The sequence below is a fragment of the Scardinius erythrophthalmus genome, assembly GCF_964197995.2.
Source record: "Scardinius erythrophthalmus genome assembly, chromosome: 9".
NCBI classification, from domain to species: Eukaryota; Metazoa; Chordata; class Actinopteri; order Cypriniformes; family Leuciscidae; genus Scardinius; species Scardinius erythrophthalmus.
In genome coordinates this window covers 17,372,704-17,396,449 of record NC_138229.1, presented here as the reverse complement: position 1 = coordinate 17,396,449, position 23,746 = coordinate 17,372,704, and the positions used below count along the sequence as shown (strand labels likewise).

Here is a 23,746-nt window from a genome sequence, read left to right as displayed (position 1 = left end):
GGGATGGCCACACCCGTTTCGGCGGGATGTGACGAGGAGCGCGCGAAGCGCTCTCATTGGTCTGATGTTGCATCAGCCCTCGCTCGATAGGCTCATGCAGTTGCCGCAGAACAGCCAATGAGTGAGCGAGCCGTCTCGCCATGGCTGTGCACTGCTGCAATGCGTTTTACAAATATGAAAATTAAGGATAATTTTGCTTCAGTATTTCGTGAAAAGAGACTTTTCCCGCAGCGTTTGTTCAAACGCAGTACGAGAGAACTCTCGTAAGAGAACAGAGCGTTGCTATGGACGCAGGATTCTAACCATAGAGACGGAACAGACTATTTTCTTTAGTGGAAGCAATACAATCGTTTTTAAATCAATAAACTCCTTTTTAAATCAATATTTTGTGTAAAATTATTGATTTATTTGGTGGTTAGCCATGTAATAAGCGGGATAATGTAGAGCGAGGCGGTTGTTATAGCGAATACAACCCCTTCAAGCTCATTCAAGCCCTCCGCTTCGCGTCAGGGTCAGGGTCCCGATCAGCCTGTCGGGGTTGTATTCGCTATAACAACCGCCTCGCTCTACATTATCCCATAGGTCCCAGGATTTCACATATCTTTTTGCAAAACCTTGGCAGGTCAACCTATTTTTTTGTTGTTGTTTGTTGATGATGCATGTATCTATGGTTTATGTTGGAATGTACTGTGATCTGTGGTCAATGTTCTATGGTTTTGTTATGTTAAACAATAAAAAAAGATATTTTTTTTCTTTTTTTTTCAAATTTGTAAATAATTTACTTCGTATTTCCATGTACTTTTGCTTTAATAACAGCTTACACTTGAGCTGGCACAGTAATTGTATTTTGTGTTTGCATTAAGCGCTTGTTGCACCTTCTTTTCTCTTAAATATATTTTTATATTGTGTACAGGCTTTTCATTTTTTCTTTTCTTGAATGATTATTATAATAACATTATTTCCTAATATTTCATAACAATTAATTTAATTTGTTAAAAATATTTTTCAATTGAAAAATATATATTTTTGCACTGAGCATAACCGCTTTTTAACTAAAACGTAATATTTATTATAGAAAGCTCCATGACTTCATGAAAACTGATAAAATTGTAGAAAGTCACTGATATTTCAAGCCCTGTAAATCACCATCCATCCATCTTCTACCGCTTATCTGGGACCGGGTCGTGGGGGCAGCAGTCTAAGCAGGGATGCCCAGACTTCCCTCTCCCTAGACACTTCCTCCAGCTCTTCTGGGGGGACACCGAGGCGTTCCCAGGCCAGCTGGGAGACATAGTCTCTCCAGCGTGTCCTAGGTCTTCCCCGGGGTCTCCTCCCGGTGGGACATGCCCGGAACACCTTCCCGGGAAGGCGTCCAGGAGGCATCCGGAAAAGATGCCCGAGCCACCTCAACTGACCCCTCTCGATGTGGAGGAGCAGCGGCTCTACTCTGAGCTCCTCCCGAGTGACCGAGCTTCTCACCCTATCTCTAAGGGATCGCCCAGCCACCCTGCGGAGAAAGCTCATTTCGGCCGCTTGTATCCGGGATCTTGTCCTTTTAGTCATGACCCACAGCTCATGACCATAGGTGAGAGTAGGAACGTAGATTGGCCGGTAAACCTTCTTCACCACGACAGACCGGTACAGGGACCGCATTTCTGCAGAAGCTGCACCGATCCAACTGTCAATCTCCCGTTCCATCCTTCCCTCACTCGTGAACAAGACCCCAAGATACTTGAACTCATCCACTTGAGGCAGGAGCTCTCCACCAACCTGAAGCGGGCAAACCACCCTTTTCCGACTGAGAACCATGGCCTCGGATTTGGAGGTGCTGATTCTCATCCCAGCCGCTTCACACTCGGCTGCAAACCGTCCCAGTGCATGCTGGAGGTCCTGGTTTGATGAGGCCAGCACGACAACATCATCCGCAAAGAGCTGCAGGAGGGACCATAAGGGGCCGGTGCTAAGTGGATCGGGCGGTCAAATGGTCTTTAAAGCCAAAGTCTCTCCAGTATTGATCCTGTGAATCATTTATTCAGTGAACACATAAATAAAAACATAATAAGAATTATTTTGACGGCCAGTGGACTTGAATCGTTCTTGTTACTTGTGTAAAAGGGTTATAAGTTGTTAAATGGTATTGTAAATGGCTACCTATAATTATTTACAGTTTTTCTCAATTGCTTTGGCCCTTTTTTTGCTGGAACATCAGAACTCTATTGCATGTCTGCAAAATGTAGTTACTCACCCAAAACATTTAATTCATGCTTCAAAACCTAGTTTTTGTGTCAGTAAATTGTCCAGTGCCACCAAAATAAAAAGTATTTTTGTCATTGTGTGAGCCAAACTGGTCAAAATGTTTAGATGTTTTTTCACTATGAAATATGTGTTAAATACAAATTTCATGTGCTTTCTACTTTTTAGTTGACACTGACTGTTTTCTACAAGAATGTCAGTTTTGTCTAGCTGAATGTTCTTGTTTGTCACGCTGAGCTTTTCAGATACAGATTTCAGCAGTAGGTAAAAATTTACTAGGAAAAGTCATTACTGTAGTACACAAAAAGAAAATGGACATTTGGTCAAACTTTATGTTAAGTGTCCTTATCTACTATTACATAAAAAAAAAGTACAGTGAACTTATTGTGCTCATATTGTGTTGAAAAACACGTTTGCTGCTATTGAGATGGGATACGGGAAAGGTTAGGGACAGGCTTGGTAATTCTAGACTTAATTAGCTGTAATAACATGCAGGTTTAAAAAATAAAAATAAAAAAATATATATATACACTCGCCTAAAGGATTATTAGGAACACCTGTTCAATTTCTCATTAATGCAATTATCTAATCAACCAATCACATGGCAGTTGCTTCAATGCATTTAGGGGTGTGGTCCTGGTCAAGACAATTGTCAACTGTAAGATGCTATCCTATCAATATGGGCCAACATTTCTAAAGAGTGCTTTCAGCACCTTGTTGAATCAATGCCACATAGAATTAAGGCAGTTCTGAAGGCGAAAGGTGGTCAAACACAGTATTAGTATGGTGTTCCTAATAATCCTTTAGATGAGTGTATGAGTGCATTGTGTCTCATATAGAAATGTAGTACATGTAAACTGAAAATTCACAGTTGCTGGTTGCACATACACTCACCTAAAGGATTATTAGGAACACCATACTAATACTGTGTTTGACCCCCTTTCGCCTTCAGAACTGCCTTAATTCTACGTGGCATTGTTTCAACAAGGTGCTGAAAGCATTCTTTAGAAATGTTGGCCCATATTGATAGGATAGCATCTTACAGTTGATGGAGATTTGTGGGATGCACATCCAGGGCACGAAGCTCCCGTTCCACCACATCCCAAAGATGCTCTATTGGGTTGAGATCTGGTGACTGTGGGGGCCATTTTAGTACAGTGAACTCATTGTCATGTTCAAGAAACCAATTTGAAATGATTCGAGCTTTGTGACATGGTGCATTATCCTGCTGGAAGTAGCCATCAGAGGATGGGTACATGGTGGTCATAAAGGGATGGACATGGTCAGAAACCATGCTCAGGTAGGCCGTGGCATTTAAACGATGCCCAATTGGCACTAAGGGGCCTAAAGTGTGCCAAGAAAACGTCCCCTACACCATTACACCACCACCACCAGCCTGCACAGTGGTAACAAGGCATGATGGATCCATGTTCTCATTCTGTTTACGCCAAATTCTGACTCTACCATCTGAATGCCTCAACAGAAATCGAGACTCATCAGACCAGGCAACATTTTTCCAGTCTTCAACTGTCCAATTTTGGTGAGCTTGTGCAAATTGTAGCCTCTTTTTCCTATTTGTAGTGGAGATGAGTGGTACCCGGTGGGGTCTTCTGCTGTTGTAGACCATCCGCCTCAAGGTTGTGCGTGTTGTGGCTTCACAAATGCTTTGCTGCATACCTCGGTTGTAACGAGTGGTTATTTCAGTCAAAGTTGCTCTTCTATCAGCTTGAATCAGTCGGCCCATTCTCCTCTGACCTCTAGCATCAACAAGGCATTTTCGCCCACAGGACTGCCGCATACTGGATGTTTTTCCCTTTTCACAACATTCTTTATAAACCCTAGAAATGGTTGTACGTGAAAATCCCAGTAACTGAGCAGATTGTGAAATACTCAGACCGGCCCGTCTGGCACCAGCAACCATGCCACGCTCAAAATTGCTTAAATCACCTTTCTTTCCCATTCTGACATTCAGTTTGGAGTTCAGGAGATTGTCTTGACCAGGACCACACCCCTAAATGCATTGAAGCAACTGCCATGTGATTGGTTGATTAGATAATTGCATTAATGCGAAATTGAACAGGTGTTCCTAATAATCCTTTAGGTGAGTGTATAGCGTATGCTTCCAAACTTGATTGGTAATATTGTTATTTCTATTTCATTACAATGGCAGGCCATTTGCCAATTCAGCACATTTTACAAATATTCCATGTCATAGGTATTTATGAAATTTACATGCATGTCTGACAGATTTTGATAATTGAATGGATCATTTTGCATGTGAAGGCTCACACGATGAAAGAATGTTTAGAAGTTTGAGAGTTTGACAGTTTTACTGAGAATAACTCATCAGTTTTGATCAACAAGCCCTGTGCATTTAGATGTTGTGCAAATTGTACGAACTCTTTTGCACACATGTGCCAAAACACGTTATTTGCTTAAATCAATAAGAAATCCAAATCTGATGTGAACAAGAAACTAATTGTTAAGAGACTTTATTGTTTTGATAAAAAAAAGTCTCATTTGAGAATTTAGCCAAAGCGATAAAGAGAAACTGTAAATACAGCTAAATACAGATCTTTTAAAGATTAAAGTGGGCCACTCAAATTCAGTGCCAATAAATCGTCTAAAGATCAAGATTTGTAACATTTCATTTATGTAAACTTTGAGGACAATTTTACAAGGTCTTCTATGAAGAATGTTTAAACATTTTTAAACAATTGTTAATTTGACTTGTATGTTATTCAATACAGGACATACTAATGTAGACTACACTGTATTTTCCATATTTAACTCAAAATTACATCATGACAGCTGAAAACTGGCAATTGAGCAAAAATGCACATTAATCTTCATAATAAAATTTTAGATAAAGAAACTTGGTCTGAGAGGTCAATGTTATAGGTTACATATCATTAGTAGTTTTTTTTTTTTTTTCATATGGCCAGTTGCAAAGATCCTCGATCGTTTTTATTTCTCAGATGCATCCCAGACATCCAGTTTTTTGTTCATTTTCTGCTTTTACGAACAATGTATGTGCTCCCCCAAGATGATGAGTCTTCCCTGATGAGCCATGCAAACATTTGGATACAGTTTCTTTAATCTGCAATGAGAACAGTTAAAATCCATTAGTGCAGGAATATCTTATACAAATAGGTTGGTTCATGATGGTGAATAAAGGTCTTTGTCCCCAATATGTGACTAATGTGTGATGTACCTTGTCTGTTTCTTTGAGAAGTAAACAGGACATGGATCCATCACAGTCAACACAAGAAACTTGAGGCTGAGAAAAAATACAATAGAGCTGTGTGAAACTGTAAGCTTTTTTAAAACATATTCTATAATGACTCCTATAGGCATTTTGACTATTAAGATCCTGAGTGAGTAGAGACTTACTCGTGCCTTATCTTGGATTTTACAGTCTTTCCGATGGACACTCTGTGTCATCTTGTCACATGACGTGGATCTTAATAACACATGAAGCATGCGCTTGTCATGATTCTGTCATATAGAGGAAAGAGACAGGTAAAGCATAAAGATGACAACCTTACATGTAGTTTAACTTTTTATCAAGCTCTTTAAGGCAGATGCATAAGCATAGAAAAAAAATCAAGACAAATTACAGTAAAATTATAAATTTACGGTAAAATTATAAAAAGTGAATTAAATAACTTACAGCTTCTAAAATCAAGGCAAAATCAAGGTGTTTGGTTTTTCCATGTTCCTTATTGGCTAGTTGTATTGCCCTGTCAATGATGTTTGTCTCATGTTGGCTTAGTTGATGATATTCTTTGTTTCCGTCTGTTGACTCCAGCAGTAACAGAGCGCTAAGCAGGAACAGTAAACCTCTCATCTTGCACAGTAACTGATGTTCTGCGCTGTTAGACTGATCTTAGTCAGAACCAGTCACTGGTATCACGTCTACAGACCACATCAGCTGTGATTGGTCTACTTTGTAACCAGAGGCCCTCCCCAAGATGATGAAATAAGACAGGGTTTCTGCAGGTTTTATGAAGAGAAATTTAAAACTCCCTTTAAAAGACCCTTTAAGACCAAGTCAGGACATTTTAAAGAATAAATCAAAGGACACACTGTCAGTAAGTTTTCAAACATACTTTGGTCATAAAAACTTGAAGCTCAATAAAAAACCTGAGAAAATCCCTCATGCAAGTTTTAATGCAGTGACAAAGTATTTAAGACTTTCTGCTCTGATTTAAGACATTTTAAAGGCCTTGATTCACAAAAAGGTGAATGAAGACCTCAGATTTATGCTACTTAAAGTTTACCATTTGTTTTTCTGCTTTCAAAGTACAAGTGGAAAGTTTACACATCTCCTGATAAAACATTCAATGTTTGATTTGAACTCAAGAGCATTACGTAAATATAAACTTTGGCTCATGGCTGCATTTAGATCCACTCCATACCTTGTTTATTTCACGTTAACCATAATTCCAGCTCCTGCTATTCTTTTAAACCGGACAAAGCACATGAAAACCACCAGTAAAAAATCTCAATGTTTTGGTGCATTTCAACAAAACAAGCTTCCATACCATTTCAGAAAAGACCCAAGTGTTATATTTGAAGAATTTATTGTTCTGGCATTTGAAACCAAGAGCATCATAACAGACAATTGACAATATTTTAAACAATAAGAGGGGGGCAAAAACAACAAAAAATGAATTTGAACAACATCTGATTGGTGGAATGGGGAGTAAATGAGAGAGAGAGAGAGAGAGAGAGAGAGAGAGAGAGAGAGAGAGAGAGAGAGAGAGAGAGAGAGAGAGAGAGAAGGTTATGTAGGGCAGGATGTATTTGACAGTCTATGCAGAGAGGTCACTGTTGTCAAACCGTTCCTGATCGTACACCTCAGCGATCACTTTACGACCTCCGAACCAGCGGTTGTTGTGAGCGTCTACGTACTAATGAATACTGTATTTTCCATATTTCTCTCAAAATTACATCATTAAATTGAAACATTGAGAAAACTGACAATTGGACAATACATTAATCTTCATAATTAAATTCAAGAAACTTGACCTGAGAGGTCAATTTTATAGGTTACATTTCATTAGTAGTTTTTTTTTTAAATCATATGGCCAGTTGCAAAGATCCTCGATCGTTTTTATTTATCAGATGCATCCCAGATATCCGGTGTTTGCTCATTTCCTTCTTTTAGTGCCATCAGATGTCCTTCCCCATAAAGATGACTCCTTGATGTGAGTGGGGGAGGCAAACATGCAGATAAAGTTTCTTTAATCTGCAATGAGAACAGTTAAAATCCATTAGTGCAGGAATATCTTATACAAATAGGTTGGTTCATGATGGTGAATAAAGGTCTTTGTCCCCAATATGTGACTAATGTGTGATGTACCTTGTCTGTTTCTCTGAGACGTAAACAGGACATGGATCCATCACAGTCAACACAAGAAACTTGAGGCTGAGAAAAATATAATAGACCTGTGTGAAACTGTAAGCTTTTTTTAAAAAAAAGTTTTTTTTTTCTTTTCTTTAAGTGTGTTCTACAATGACTATTATAGACATTTAGACTATCAAAGTCCTTCTGTCAGAGTTAGCTACTTACTCTTGCCTTCTCTTGGATTTTACAGTCTTGCCGATGGACATTTGGTGTCGTCTTGTCACATGAGGTGGGTTTTAATATCACATGAATCATGTGACTGTTAGAATCCTGTCATATAGAGGAGCGATACATGTAAAGCATAAAGATGACAACCTTAAATGTAGGAGATGTTCAAATATTTTTACCAAGCACTTTAAGGCAGATGCATAAGGACAGAAAACAAACACAAATTACAGCAACTTGATAAAGGTTTAACATTTGAATTAAATAACTTACAGCTTCTATAATGAAGGCAAAATCAAGGTGTCTAGTTTTTCCATATTTCTCATTGGCTAATTGTATTGCCCTGTCAATGATGTTTGTCTCATGTTGGCTTAGTTGATGATATTCTTTGTTTCCGTCTGTTGACTCCAGCAGTAACAGAGCGCTAAGCAGGAACAGTAAACCTCTCATCTTGCACAGTAACTGATGTTCTGCGCTGTTAGACTGATCTTAGTCAGAACCAGTCACTGGTATCACGTCTACAGACCACATCAGCTGTGATTGGTCTACTTTGTAACCAGAGGCCCTCCCCAAGATGATGAAATAAGACAGGGTTTCTGCAGGTTTTATGAAGAGAAATTTAAGACTCCCTTTAAAAGACCCTTTAAGACCAAGTCAGGACATTTTAAAGAATAAATCAAAGGACACACTGTCAGTAAGTTTTCAAACATACTTTGGTCATAAAAAAAATGAAGCTCAATAAAAACCTTTAATTTTCTTATTAGAACATTCTGATTCAGTCAATCTAAATGTCTTTAGACTAGGCAATATAACAAAGACCAGCATGACTCCAGCCCAACTTATAAGGTGGTGAACCATTTTAAACTAAATGCATGTCTAAAACTAGCATTGCAAATACTCTTTGGGACAAATCTTTCCCCAATTTAATATTTCAAAGCCGCAAAGTTCAGAAAAGATGAAACTGCGGGGATGTTTATCAAATTCCTCTATGGGTTACAGAGTTCTTAAATCTAAGCCACATGGTGCAGAAATTAAAATGAAACCTGAGAAAATCCCTCATGCAAGATTTAATGCAATGACGAAGTATTTAAGACTTTCTGCTCTGATTTAAGACCTTATAAACGCCTTGATTCACAAAAAGGTGGATTAAGACCTCAGATTTATGCTACTTAATGCACGTTTAGCCATTTGTTTTTCTGCTTTCAAAGTACAAATGGAAAGTTTACACATCTCCTGATAAAACATTCAATGTTTGATTTGAACTCAAGAGCATTACGCAAATATAAACTTTGGCTCATGGCTGCATTTAGATCCACTCCATACCTTGTTTATTTCACGTTAACCATAATTCCAGCTCCTGCTATTCTTTTAAACCGGACAAAGCACATGAAAACCACCAGTAAAAAATCTCAATGTTTTTGTGCATTTCAACAAAACAAGCTTCCATACCATTTCAGAAAAGACCCAAGTGTTATATTTGAAGAATTTATTGTTCTGGCATTTGAAACCAAGAGCATCATAACAGACTATTGACAATATTTTAAACAATAAGAGGGGGGGCAAAAACAACAAAAAATGAATTTGAACAACATCTGATTGGTTGAATGGGGAGTAAACCAATGGACCAAAAAAAAGGATGGGGGGGGGGGGGGGGATCCAGTCATTCACATTAAAGTACAGCAACAATAAAAAAAATATTCATGAGCATTTCCTTGCCTGTCCCAAGAAGGGATCATTAATAATATTAATATCAACATCGATAAAAAATAATTACAAGTTATAAAGAGAAGCCAGTACCACTGGGAAGAGTGGCTGGCGGCTGCTTCTGTGTAAGTGAGAGAGAGAGAGAGAGAGAGAGAGAGAAAGAGAGAAAGAGAGAAAGAGAGAAAGAGAGAAAGAGAGAAAGAGAGAAAGAGAGAGAGAGAGAGAGAGAGAGAGAGAGAGAGAGAGAGAGAGAGAGAGAGAGAGAGAGAGAGAGAGAGAGAGAGAGAAAGAGAGAAAGAGAGAAAGAGAGAAAGAGAGAGAGAGAGAGAGAGAGAGAGAGAGAGAGAGAGAGAGAGAGAGAGAGAGAGAGAGAGAGAGAGAGAGAGAGAGAGAGAGAGAGAGAGATGTAGGGAAGGATGTATTTGACAGTCTATGCAGAGAGGTCACTGTTGTCAAACCGTTCCTGATCGTACACCTCAGCGATAACTTTACGACCTCCGAACCAGCGGTTGTTGAGCGCCTGAATGGCCTTGTTCATCTCTGATGCTGCTGAAAACTCTACAAAGATCTTTACAATGACTTCAGCATCCTCCTCCTCACCCTGCTTCTCCTGGTAAATGATCACTCTATTAACGGCTCCAAACTTCCCACATTCCTCCGTTACTTCTCCTTCCAGATCATCATCTATGTCTTCAGGTCCAACCATGTTCCTGAGCACCATAACCGTAGACTTGAGGAAAGAGCATACAGAAAATTGTTTAAAACCTTTTCCATTATAGCATTGCAAAATGATCAACTTGCATACACAAATTCAAAAGTTTGGGGTCTGTGCTTTTATTCAGTAAGGATAACAAAGGATCAGGACCATGTGACACTTAAAACTGGAGTAATGACTAATGAAAATTCAGCTTTGCCATCATAAAAAAATAAACCTTTTTACAGTTTGAACATTTTTTGATAAGACTTTTCAAACCATTTCTTGTCAACCTCAAACATTAGTGATTGAGAACTAACCTCTTGTTTTCTCAGCAGTTTCTGCATGACCATATGCCTTGCGCTGCTCCCCGAGATGCTCATGTGCTCCTGTTCACTGAGCATCTCCTGGCCCGTGCCGTCTTGAGCGGATTCCTCCTCCTCTTTTTCCTTCTTTGCCTCTTGGGCTGCAGCCACAGCTGCTGAGAGTGACGGCGGAGAGGCCAACACCGGGTTCACAAGACCCACCTGGGGCACAACAGGCATCGTGGGCCGGGCTGGCGTCACCCCTGCACAAAAACACAGGAGTCAGTATATTATTAACTGTGGTCTGACACTGAATCTCTGCTAGACACCTATAAATCCCTCTCTATGCAAGCAAAATGGACTATTACCAGACTACACAGCCATTACAGGACTGTTCCCTGAAAAAAAAAAAACACTTCAAAAAAACTAAAAGCACGTTAAGAAAAAGTTCACCCAAAAATTGTCATCTAGGCTGACATTTCAAACCCACATCTTTTTATATGACACAAAAAAAGGAAATCTTAAAACTACATGAGCAATATATTAGTCGGATGGAGATAATAGGTGGGCAGGGCACAATGAATCATTACAAATAGGGCTGGGCGATAAAACAATAACGATAATTATCGCGATATAATTTTTCCTCGATAAAACGATATGAAGAGGTCGATAAATGTTCAATAATGTTTATGCGGTAAAGGCGGAACGAAACTCATTTGAACCGCGCACCACACGGACCATTTATCCGCTCAGCTCAAAGTCCAAAGGGCAGTGCGAGGCGAGCTCACTAGAGCAGATGCGTTTACTCTGATTGGTCTCGGTCACGAAATCCAGTGAGAAGCGCTTGAATTCAGCAAGGAACACAAATGTCTCAGTGATTTAAACCAGTTTAAAGGCAGATGAAACAGTGATGACAAACAGGAGAAACACGGTGTGCAATGATACAATCAGAGGGCTTTTCCGTCTACAAATTCCCATCATTTACCACGGATTTACTGTAACTTAACGTTTGCCTAGTAGTAATATTAACTGCACCATGAAATGTGGGATATACATATTGAATTGTATTATATTATTAATGTAGACAATGTATTAAAGGACCAATGGAATATAATTACAGTATTTAATAATGTATTTAGGCTACTGTTTTTTATACAAATACCATAAAGTTACATTTTGCCATGATAGTGAGGTGCTACAGGGTATGCCTGGTTTCATCTGTGGTTGTCATGATCTAAATGCATGATACTGGAGGACCAATGGTTAAGTTTAATAAAACTCAGTCAGAATATTACATTTTACCAAAAAAAAATAAAATAAAAAATTAGCACATGCAGAAACCAAGAAATTGTCCAATAAATATATTTATTTTGTTAAGGAAAAATGACAAATGTTTGAATGTTCTACCTCAGATTTGTGAAATGTTCACCTGTTTGGCAAGTGAGTAGTTTAAAACCACAATTAACGCTCTGGTTTCTACAACTTTCACTTAGGAGCAGAAATCTGCCTTTAAACTTAAAATAAATAAAGATTAGACTTATCGTGATAATTATCGATATCGACTGATATAAAAAAAAAAATATCGTGATTTTTTTTGGCCATATCGCCCAGCCCTAATTACAAATATTTAAAATAAATCATAAATTAATATCATAAGCCCCAGTATCTGATAATAAAAATAAAAAGTTTGAAAATAGCTGTCAATTAAAAGCTGCTATTTGGGGAGCTTTAGAATATTTCTCTGGACAAGGAGGGGCCTTTATTTAAAGGCTGAAAACCACTTGTTTGCATGACAATTAATGTTCAGAAATGATGATACAAATCAAAATATAAGTTGTTCACTGATCATCTTCCCCTCCAGTGAGAAGTTAACTAATGACTGGATCCCAGTATTAGGGAGATGAACTTGAGTATGTCAGTGATACATTCAGTTTGTGAATGAAACGGACCAATCAATTGATTGAAAAGTATGATTTGTACATGAATCCAGCATTACTACTTCACTTATGAAAGTGCCAAGGAGTTCTAGAGCGGATATCAAGACTTTCACTGAATAATGTCTTAAATTTGAATGAACTATTCCTTAAAGGTGCATTGCGCAAGTCTCAGTTTTTGCAGAACTATGCCCCCTCTGGCGACAAGCGAAACTGCAACACTGCAACTGAACGCGCATGACGTCACGCCCAGTCTCAAATTCCGACCCGAATCCCTCTTATTTATTTTACTGTACAGGATAATAGAGGCAATCGCAGTGATCAGAGAAGGGCTCATTCAGCCCGTCAGGCAATTGTTTAAGCATGTATGGGTTAGAAAAACGCAATGCACCTTTAAAGCAAATATTTATCTCAGCAGTAACAGGAAAAACTTATCTTTCATGTAAATGATTCATTAAAACAAGAAAGGTGAAAAAAAAAAAAAAAAAAAAACATGTAGTAATCAGACAGTTCTGGCATTGCTTAAGCATTCCTCCTCTGTACCTGCTCGCTTCTTGCCTCGGTGACTGCACTTTTTTTTTTTAGTTTGAAAAAAAAAAAAGAGGCAGATTTAAGATTGGGGTTACTTTCCCCTTTTTATTTGAAACCCCATCCGTCCTCTTGGCTTGGCTTCATGATCAATTCCACAAAAAAAACCCCCATCTGAGATCTGAGAGACTCACTGGCCAATAGGAATGAGAGATTTGTTTATGAGGGGAGGGGTTAGAAACAGTCCTCTTCAAACTTGGTTGATCAGAGTGCAGCAAAAGGGAAGGGTCATGACGAATTTGGAGAATAAAGACAGGGAGGGGAAGAGAGGAGAGAGAAAAGGAGAAAGAAAGAGACAAGGAGAGAAGAGAAAATAAAAGAGAAATCTATTAGTGGACACGACCCACGACAGGGCACGTTAAACTGAGTACTGTGTAGGACAACAGAAACCTGAGGGAGAGAGAGATTGTGCACATAAAAGCTAATGTGGAAATGGGAAAACATAGTGGGCGTTCAGAATGAGCTTTCAACTAAAACAAACAGGTCTGAGCACAACCACTTAAAATTAGTGATCCGTTCTAAATGATGTAGACCCAAGTAATGTGTGGGCGGTCATGCCTGTCAAATTAAGGCTTTGAAAGAAAAATAAAGCCTGTTTGTTTAATTATCTTTTGGACGGACTCCTGTAAATGTTCCTAACAATCCTGTTTTAAAAAATACATGAAATGCTATCATTCATGCAAAAGACATCCAAGTAAAGGGCCCCACTCGTACACAATTCAACTACATGCAGAACCAAAATACTGAAGACATACAGCACGATTAAGGCACACAAGTGAAAACACTTATTGTAGAGGGCCACAGTACTGACAAAATACTATGAACCACTTCTGATTGCACCTACCTGTAATGACCCCTGGGGCCTGAGCAGCCATGACGGCCTGTGGAATCTGGGGCAGGTTCAGGCCCGTACCCCCGGCCATCGCCCCCAGAATAGATGCTCCCGCTACCGCTTCCTGGAAGAACAGAGTGGGACATATAGAAACACCGCCTGGACAGCGCCCGTTAAATGCACACATAACACCAACACTAGTGGACAAACAGACCTTTGCACACACAGACAAGCCTTGGGCCAGCTGCATAAAAATCGTCAGTTGGAGCTAATGGGCTATTGAGAAATTAAGATTTTTTTTTTTGTCAGCATTAATATATAAAACATATCTACATATATTGTACTGTCTCCAGAGCAGAAGATATACTCAACATACATGTTCAGTTATACGCTATATGCTCAGCTGTCCCTTAAGCCTTTGTATTCAAGATTTATTCCAACTAGGGATGGGCATTTCAAAAATATTGTATTCGAATATTTGAATATTCGATTATTTAAATGAAGTTTAACGAGAAAGACGTCATTTTTTCAATCATTACGTTTGTGTCACCATTTCTGAACAAGCTCTAGCTTAAGTTATATCATGGTGTTTTTTTTAGCTTAAAACAATGTGTGCAAACAAGAATGAAATGAACAGAAGCATTAAGCTCACGCAGTGCACTTATAAACCAGACTGTCAATTATCATACAGAATGTATATATACACTTGAGTCAGCATATGGTTATCGTGTTTATATTGTTTCACATGTTCTTGAGAAAAACAAGTATATCTACATGCTCGGATGAAAGTCGGTTGTTTAGTCCGTCAACAATAAGGCCGGATGAGGAGAAAAAGCGCTCCACCAACAGATGCTGCAGGGACACAAAGATAATAGTGTGCTAAGCGACCACGTTTCTTACAAAGCTTTATGATTTCTGTCCCTGAAACAAGTCTCCCTCAACAAAACCTAAAGGATGTTTCGAGATCAAATTAGTGGTCTTCTCAGCTCGCTCAGGGGTACATCTGCATCTACCTGCATTTCATGTGATTACTTATCGTGTTGGTGATATTATTATAACTCCGTTTCACCTCACAAAGTTCGCTCCCAACATGACATTTTGACCAAACTTTGCTGTGCCTAGAGACAGACGACGCCATTCTGTCATCAGATATGATCAACTTGTTTTCACACTCCACAGTGCCAATCCGTGCATTTAGTTATAAATGAGTTTTAGGTTGCATGCTTAAGACTTATCATGGACCCACTGCACTTATGGCCAGCAAATCAACATTTAGCTAAATTCGAATAGTATTTTTAATTTTCGAACTATTGCAGATCGAATATTCAAATATTCAACTTTGTGGATACCTCTAATGACGATTTTGTAAAATTGATTTCTAAAGCAAAGTTGGGTTATTTCGGACTAATAATATATATATATATATATATATATATATATATATATATATATATATATATATATATATATATATATATATATATATATATATATATATATATATATATATATATATACACAAAACATAGAGGGCTTTAAATCCTAAACATTGTTAATTAATAGATGACAACCAGCAATATACAGCTTGAATGCAAGTTAGGCCTTTTAAATGACCTAAAAACCTAAATTTCATTATATACACCACTGCTCAAAAGTTTAGGGTTAGTACTTTTATGAATTAAATTAAATAAATATAAAGCAGCACAACTGTTTTTAATATTGATAAGAAATGTTTCCTTATCACCAAATGAGCATATTAGAATGATTTCTAAAAGATCGTGTGAGACTGAAGTAATGATGCTGAAAATTCAGCTTTGCCATCACAGGATTTTTTTTTTAAATATTGTAAAAACATCATAACTTTTTTCACTGTATTTTTGATCAAATAAATGCAGCTTTGGCGAGCATTAAAGAGTTATCTAAAAAAAAAAAAAAAAAAAATCTTCCCAACCCAAACTTTGAACAGTTAATGTAAAAATTTTTTTAAAGCAGCGAAAAACTAACCGCTTAAAGAAATAGAAAGTTGATTGACATTAAACAATAGTGCAGTGTCTGTTCTGAAGGGTTTGCGCATCTAACCATTCAGGCATTTCATGCAACTAGGCCCAAGACCTGAAATAAAGGTCAAGAACATGTAACAAAACAAGCTAAATTTATTATTAGAAATCTGTATCATTAAATATAAATTATAAGTTTAATTTAGACACTGCTAAACAAGTTAAAAACCTATGCATTTATTTGCTTACACAATATAAATTTAAACTATGTATGACAAGCATGAGACAACATAGAACAATTACATCATTGATCAAACAGATTTACAATATATTGAGTAGCATATAGTATAGCAATTTTAGCATGATCTATGCTGTAGCATAGATGCAGTTAAATTAACTAAAATGGAAGTAATCCACAATAGAAAAATGCCAAAATGTTATCTCAGTATTAAAATATTATAGGCACACCTATTAAAGAACTATCAAGAGATAAAAGCCTCAAGAGATTAAGCAGACATCCAGAATAATAAATTCATCATTATGTGGGCCCGAACCCAGATTACAGATAAGAGGCATAATGTAGCTAAAAAATATTGGCAGAGGTGCTACTTAAAGTCACCTGTGACTAAATCTGCTCAGCTTTGAAGTATATGGGCCTGTCTAGTAAACATTCACTACCTAGCATCACTGTTACTGGGAGGTCTTGAAGACAAGTCTCTCCCCACACTCATTCTACACAAAACAAAAAGGCACCAGCGTGCTTTGAACAGAATTTCCTGAAGGATTTACCAGACAGTTGAGGAAGTCTTCTGTCCGATTCTCCGGCTGGGACAGATTCCATGCCATCTGTTTTTGGAGTTTACACGCTATGTTATCTTTCTGCATGTAAAACCTAGGTCTCAAATAAGTAATGTTGTGTCATAACTGAGTCTTCATGCCAGTCAATGCCTTAGCTGATTCAAATCAAGCCCTCACATACAGGACCAAGTGTCTGCACTAGCTTTGCTAAGCGAATTAAAAATCACGCTGCCTTACTTTACAAAGGAAGGCTTTTAAATGTCAAAGGAAGCAGCAGCTCACATTCTCACACACACTTTCCCTGACTAACAATAGATGGGTGAGGTGTGTAAATGCTCACCTGTGCTGTGATTTTGGCAGTGGCGGCTGCAGCGGCTACGGCAGCAGCGGGAGGCAGTCCGCCCGGCGTCGTTGGAGTCAGAAGGGGCATGGGTGGCGTGACGGCTTTGCCCACTCGGAGGTATTGCCCACCCAGGTCGAAAAGGTTCATGGAGGAAACGGCATCCTGCGAAGACTGGGCCTTGTCATATTCTACAGAGGAAACAGGGAGGACTAAGACTCAACAGCATCCAAGAAGACTCAGCATAAATCTACCAGAGCTCTGAGACAGTTACTGTGTAATTACCAGCGGGTACTTATGGCACAAATGTCCGTAACAGAGCCTAAGAAAACAACGACAACAGAAATAAAAACTTACTATGAAAGCATGTGAGGAACCTGCCCCCACCCTTCTCTATCCCCTGTGAGACATGTAGAGAACAGCATTCTGCCATGACTGACTGCTCTCAGTCAGATACATTTATATTCATCCGAATGGGTGAAGCAGTCGCCCGCTCACCTATGAAGCCATAGCCTTTGTGTTTTCCCGTCGTGGGGTCCCGCGCCAATGTGCAAGACTTGATTCTTCCGAAGGCCTCAAACACGCTCTTGATGTCATCGTCGGACAAGTCGGGATGCACGGATGCCACGTAAATCCGGTTGAAGGCGCGCGCTTCTTCGGCTAGCTGGTCTATGATCGGTTGAGCCTGACCAATGTTGCTTGGTCGCCCCACCTATGAGTGTTGAAACAGATCAGAAATTATAGGATACATTTGAAATATTTAGGGGGAAAAGTTGGCTCACAAGTAGACATGTGCCGGTATTCGGTAATGCGATAAATCGCGGAAATGAATATGCACAATATTGTTATCGCGGGCACTTCAAAATACCGTGAAAAATAATAGATCAGAATTTATATTTATAGAACGCGCATTAGCTTATTTTCCATCAACCGCTTAAACACTGCGTATATGCTGTGCAAAACACGTGCGCACTGATGTAAACAATCCCCACATGAAGTGCTGTGTGCATGCGGCGCAGTGCACACTCTAGTCTAATGTAAACAATCCTCACAAGGAGAAGCAGCACGGCGGAAGGAGGAACGCTGCCGTCGATTTATCCCGCTTCTAAAAGCAGGGCTGTCAACTCTACGCATTCAGTGTGAGACTCACGCGAACGACACTTTTCACACGCTCTCGCGCCACACATTCATTTTCTCACTCAGAGAAAAATCGCGGAGCAAAGACTACACTGACATCGACAGACTAGACAGAGCAGGTTACTTTTGAAAATTCTCAGCTCTCATGTTCTGTCCATTTTATTACGAAATTCAGACAATAAATACCGTTTTGGTGCTTGTAAATGTGACGTGACCGATCGCTGTAGCGCCTCAGTTCAAGTAAAACGATCATCTGTTACTTTTTATTTAAAGATACAGTACAACTTACCGAAAGGTATTTATGCCTCACACATAATATCGATCAATCAGTGTTTTTCAACCACGGAAAGAGGTCAATAAAACTGCAGGTGAACAATTATGTCACAGAACGTTACATTTACCTCAGGAAAGCCATTTAATGACCAACACGTAGTTGACTAGAAAAAATAGCTATAGAGAGGAGTATTTTGCTAAATATGTGCACTCATACATTTTTATTATATTTTTACTTGTCATAATTTATTATAATGAAAACCAAATTCTATTTAATTTAATTTGTTCATTTTTAACCTTTAATAATTATAGCAATTAAAATTCCGTGATAATACCGAATACCGTGATAAAAGCTCAATCAATTAATCGCAGCATGAAAATTTGATACCGGCACATGCCTACTCACAAGTTATTAATATTCATTTTTACAAAGTGCTCACTTTAATGTTTCTACCACCCAGCATAACGGAGTTCATCTGTTCTAAAGCGAGCTGTGCTGCTTCTGGTACTTCATACTCTACAAATGCAAAACCCTGCAGAAAGAGCAGATTATCGTCGGTTAAAAATACAGCAATAATCAATAAACATAAAATGGTAATTCATAAAACACTTCACAACTATAAAAAGACCTTCTGACCTTGTGTTTTAATGTAACAGAGTCCCAGGACATGTCAATGCTCTTAATGGGACCGAAAGGAGCAAAGGCCTGTCTGATGGTGTCTTCTCCTAGCTCGTAGTAGATGGACCCAACATAAACACGGCACATTATGGCTAATGCTCGTTGCCTCTGTGCTGCAACCTGTAATGGACAACTGATATGATGAGATGTGCCAAGCCAGGCATATGCTAATTCAAGGTGTTTCTCATTCATAGGCTTGTACCAATGATTGAGGATAGAACCAGCAGACAATAAACATGCTGGCACCGAAGACATAGCACTGGCTTTTCTTTACCTCCAAACATTACACACATGAGTACTAAACAACCACATGTATGCCAAGAAAAGGAGGGAAAACAAACATTTACTACTACTACATTCACAAATAGAACAGGAATGAAGGTTACAGAGTTACTTGGAGAAACTGTGTTGGACTTACAGACTGTAGTGGTGAGAGGGGATCTCCAAAGCCCATCGTTAATGAGGCCATCTGAAGGGAATTAGGGATCTGTCAGGAAAAACAAACCAACTGTCATTGACTGTTGTACCACAGTGGGATGTTTTTGTCAGTTGAGTTTAGAAAGGGTCCTTGAAATAACATTCACATTATGATACATTACAATCGTTTATGAATACACACATTGAAAGTTTAAAAATACTATTTCCCAAGTTCTTGAGCAGTTTTACCTGTAGGTTGCTGAGCTGTTGCTGCTGATGGGCGATGGTCTGTTTGACCAGGACGCTCTTGATGCTTTGTTCCATGGCATACTTCTTTGCCTACAATTGAGAGCACATAAAGTAACCATAACTTCATAACTAAAGTAACATAACTTCATAACTAAAGTAACATAACTTCATAACTAAAGTAACATAACTTCATAACTAAAGTAACATAACTTCATAACTAAAGTAACATAACTTCAAACTACCTCAGCAAGACCACAAATAGCCAGGGCTCTTGCTAGACAAAATATTCAATTTTAAAAGATGAAACTATTAGTTCATTTGACTAAAGTATGTGTCATTAATAATAAATCACAAAGATAAAGATCAGATAAAAATAAAATTCACGAAAGTTAAATGAGAATGATCCCCCACTTTAAAAGTGTTCCAGCAATTGAGAATAGTACTAGCAGATAATCAGACGCCACTAGTACTGAAGGCATAGCACTGGCTCTGCTCTCGTCCACTGCTTACTTACATGTGCACAGAGCAAACACATGCTTATAAAGCTAGAGGACATGGAAAAAGAAAAATCAAGACTCAACACGATAAATTATAGAAACTTTGGCTTCAAGCTAAATGTGCAGATATCACACAAGGCTGCACTTAAGATGGTTCTTAAACGATACAACTATTTTTCAGTATCATGTACACTCAGTATCATAGGTTATTCATTACTATTTTCATTTTGTGAGAGCAAGAAAAAAAAAGGCAGCACAGGAAGCAGGTCTCTTTCTGCTCTTATGCGCACACCCTAAACTGCTCTCCGATCAACCTGATCGCAATGTAACAAAGTCACATCACAAAATTATAAATGATGGCCCGTCTGATACACTATCCCACCCTCAATAATTATACACAATCATTGATTTCACTACAAATGTGCAGCAGAAGTATCTGGGGAGTCTCACCTTCTGCAGCGCCTCCTGCTGTTCAGTGGTGAGTGGTGGCAGGCCGAGCTTCGAGGCTGTGCTCTGTCCATTCTCCATCATCAGAGCCTCGCCTCCCTGCACAGAGCACAGGCATCTGTCAGACCTGACGATTGTGAGCTGCAGCGAAACTGTACATTCACACTAGACAACTTCCTTACAGCTTTTAAGACCATCTAGTTTAAGAGCAAACTCAAATGGTATTAGTCATAATACATCAGGATACTTCTCTTGAACAATATTACGAATTATGCATTTTATGCAATTAATTTACTATTTGATCTTTATAAATGCATTTAAAAAAAAAAAAATCAGTGTTAGGGCTAGTGCTGGAAAGAAATCTACATCTACATAATTAAATTTCAAATGATTCTAGATCATTTTGAGCTTGTTCAAACTGCTTTCTACATTTTGGATGCCTTCAGTTTAGCCTAGGGCTTATAAAAAATACTGTTGAAATAAAACACTTCTGTATACATTCAATTTACAGGATCCTCACAGAATTGTCAGGGGAACATGGTGAATTTCCCCCTCAGTGGAAACAAATACTTGATTTTGTTATCTGGTTATATCTGACCATATAACCTTAGAGTGCATATGCTAAAGTAATTGAGCCCTCTTATTTAAAACTACACAAGAGAAAACTTAAGTACCTTTGCTCAAATGAACTCCAGAGTGGTGCACTGTCCCCCCTTAAGGAGGTTTGAACCCAAAAAGTTCTGCCATTGGCTTTGGAAATATAGTACAACCAAGAGATATGTTCTACAGCACAGACGACACATGGAGAGAAACGACAAAAAAGAAAAAAGGAAAAGAAAAACACAAACCTACTTAGAACAATAGAACTGGGTAGGAAGACAACAATTTGAGTTCACTGACATCCAAATCCAGGGACAGATTTGCCTCTACTGTTAAGGACCAAAAAGCCTCGGTGACAAACCTTACGGCAACATATTTTGTAGACAGACGTTTTGTGGCAGTGATTCTTAATAGGACAGTTCACCCAAAAATGAAACTTGTCATTTAAAACCCCTCACACCAAAAATGATAACTAAAGTTTTACTAATCGTTCTAATTCCATGAGAACAAGGAAATTCACACCACAGTTACAACGATAACAACACAGTGAAACAATATCATTGGAAACACTTTTTTTTCCCATCTGATGAATGATCAATCAGATCCCAGCCAATGTAATGAGCTCCAGCATTTAAAGCATTAGATTAAATAACTGCAGCGTACACTTAAACAGAACATCATCATTCGTTGGTCGCTACAGTTACATTCTTGGTGTGAACGAGCCTTTACTCATGTTGTTCCAAACCAAATGTTATTTTCTAGAGTAGATGTCAACATTTTCACTAATGACTTTAATTTGTTTGTTTTGGCGTCAGAAGGTTTCAAATATAAGGTTCGAGATGCATGGACTACTTCATGTCCTTTTTGAAGCTTGAAAGCCAGTCCACTATAGTTGTATGGAAAAGAGCAACCAGGCCGATCCTCAGATTCTCCTACTGAATGAAGAAAGTCATACAGATTTGGAACAACATAAGCAAATAATTTTCATTTTTAGCTTAACTATTCCTTTAACAGACTGAAAACAAAATCTCCCAAAGCATGAATATTGGTGCAAAAAAATTGCAGGTTGTCTGCTACCAAGATGGTACAACGGGATTGATTGACAAATAATGAACAACAAGATAGTGGAAATGTGTTTTTGTTGTAATGACTATGCAAAATAACTATTTACCATCCCTTACCGCTCTGATACGTTTTACACACATACTGGTGACATTTAAACAATATATTAAGGAAGTACAGGTTGCCTAATGCAACCTTTTGTTGATCAAATATATGCAATAATTCAATAATTAAAAAAAGAAATAGGACACATCGAAAGTTCTTTGCAAACCCCTTTTATGACAGGCTAATTGTGGTCTCGGGGTGAGCAGTGGATTGACCCCTTACCTAGCGCCTGCTCTCCGCTGGGGTGTCTTGTGAGATTATATATGGGGGAGCTTTTACTGTTCAAAACGGAGTCTATAAGGAAAGAGAGAGGTTTCAGTAAACTCATGTACACTGTGCCCACATGCCAACTTAAAAGGGTGAATTGCACCTTGCTTTTCATAGCATGGGCTTTGAGATGTCTGTAGAACAGACTTGTAGTTGGTGGATAGACTAATTTACTTGTACATGCAGTACTGTACTGATTTACAATACATACATTACCTAACGTTGAAAAATAAAGTAACCACACTGACTAGGAAGCCAAAAGAGCAGCATTCAATAAATGCTGAATGTGTATCCCATTCGTTCTGACCAGGCACGAGGCCTTATATAATGTTGGGTTAAACTGTATTCAATAAGATGCGTGACGGTGATGCACAGTTTTTTCAAAAGCATATTGTAACTGCAACCAAACCTCGGGGTAAAACACGGAAACAGAGCGCTTCGTTTCTATTGACGCGTGCATCAGCGAAGTTGATTCAGCTCATGGAGGACAATGTGAACGGGTTAACGCGCTAGCTCATATAACGTTTCAAAGAGCGAGTAAGCGCATGCGTTTAGGTTGTTATACTAGTAATAATAACCCGCTAAAAATAACCGTTCTAAGTAAATCCTAGCTGTCAGAAATGATATGGTCAGTCGAACATTATTAAATAATCACTGTGGTTAAAAAGAGACACGCAGCAGCAGGCCGGGAAGAAAATCCCGCTCTCAGTGCGCTAAGCTAGTTAGCCATGCCCCTGTGCATCTAGCTGTTTTAAATTAAATCTCTATCCGGACACATTACTATAAGCGCATGAAATAATACTGTGTTTATATTAAGAGGGAAAATTAGCAAAATATTACATTTACCGCTGAAACAGCCACCGCCATTGAGCACACCTTCCAGCACTATCGTCCACACCGCGAGGAAGACTACGAAATCTCGCGATATCTAGAGAGCGCATTAGGTAAGAGGCGCGCAGCTGCAGTGTGTGGCTGATCAGGCTTTGATTG

At 38.6% G+C, this 23,746-nt stretch overlaps 2 protein-coding genes and 1 long non-coding RNA gene across 16 annotated transcripts; all 3 read right to left on the bottom strand.

Moving 5' to 3' along the window:
- Positions 1-4,567: 4,567 nt before the first annotated feature.
- On the bottom strand, positions 4,568-6,191 carry LOC308696209 (cystatin-like protein). The gene is made up of 4 exons (XM_081374678.1): positions 5,927-6,191; positions 5,647-5,751; positions 5,468-5,533; positions 4,568-5,353 (listed from the first exon to the last, which is right to left on the bottom strand). The coding sequence occupies exons 1-4, from the start codon at positions 6,101-6,103 to the stop codon at positions 5,228-5,230; spliced, it is 474 nt and encodes a 157-aa protein (XP_081230804.1). The 5' UTR covers positions 6,104-6,191; the 3' UTR covers positions 4,568-5,227.
- Positions 6,192-6,822: 631 nt separating this feature from the next.
- On the bottom strand, positions 6,823-8,317 carry LOC308696212. The gene is made up of 4 exons (XR_014030797.1): positions 8,105-8,317; positions 7,832-7,936; positions 7,622-7,687; positions 6,823-7,507 (listed from the first exon to the last, which is right to left on the bottom strand). It is a non-coding gene; the product is annotated as an uncharacterized lncRNA (long non-coding RNA).
- Positions 8,318-9,304: 987 nt separating this feature from the next.
- On the bottom strand, positions 9,305-23,677 carry puf60a (poly-U binding splicing factor a). Of its 14 annotated transcripts, none has more exons than XM_081374659.1 (15): positions 23,597-23,677; positions 22,712-22,783; positions 21,397-21,505; positions 20,726-20,821; positions 19,779-19,868; positions 19,531-19,599; positions 19,071-19,232; positions 18,874-18,966; positions 17,522-17,735; positions 17,024-17,214; positions 16,675-16,731; positions 14,663-14,740; positions 13,901-14,012; positions 10,550-10,797; positions 9,311-10,265 (listed from the first exon to the last, which is right to left on the bottom strand). In XM_081374659.1, the coding sequence occupies exons 4-15, from the start codon at positions 20,804-20,806 to the stop codon at positions 9,966-9,968; spliced, it is 1,695 nt and encodes a 564-aa protein (XP_081230785.1). In that variant the 5' UTR covers positions 20,807-20,821; positions 21,397-21,505; positions 22,712-22,783; positions 23,597-23,677; the 3' UTR covers positions 9,311-9,965. The 14 variants fall into 14 exon arrangements, with proteins under 14 accessions (XP_081230781.1, XP_081230780.1, XP_081230789.1 ...); XM_081374658.1 differs by having other exon boundaries at positions 23,603-23,661; XM_081374660.1 differs by lacking the exon at positions 21,397-21,505 and having other exon boundaries at positions 23,603-23,666.
- Positions 23,678-23,746: the final 69 nt, after the last annotated feature.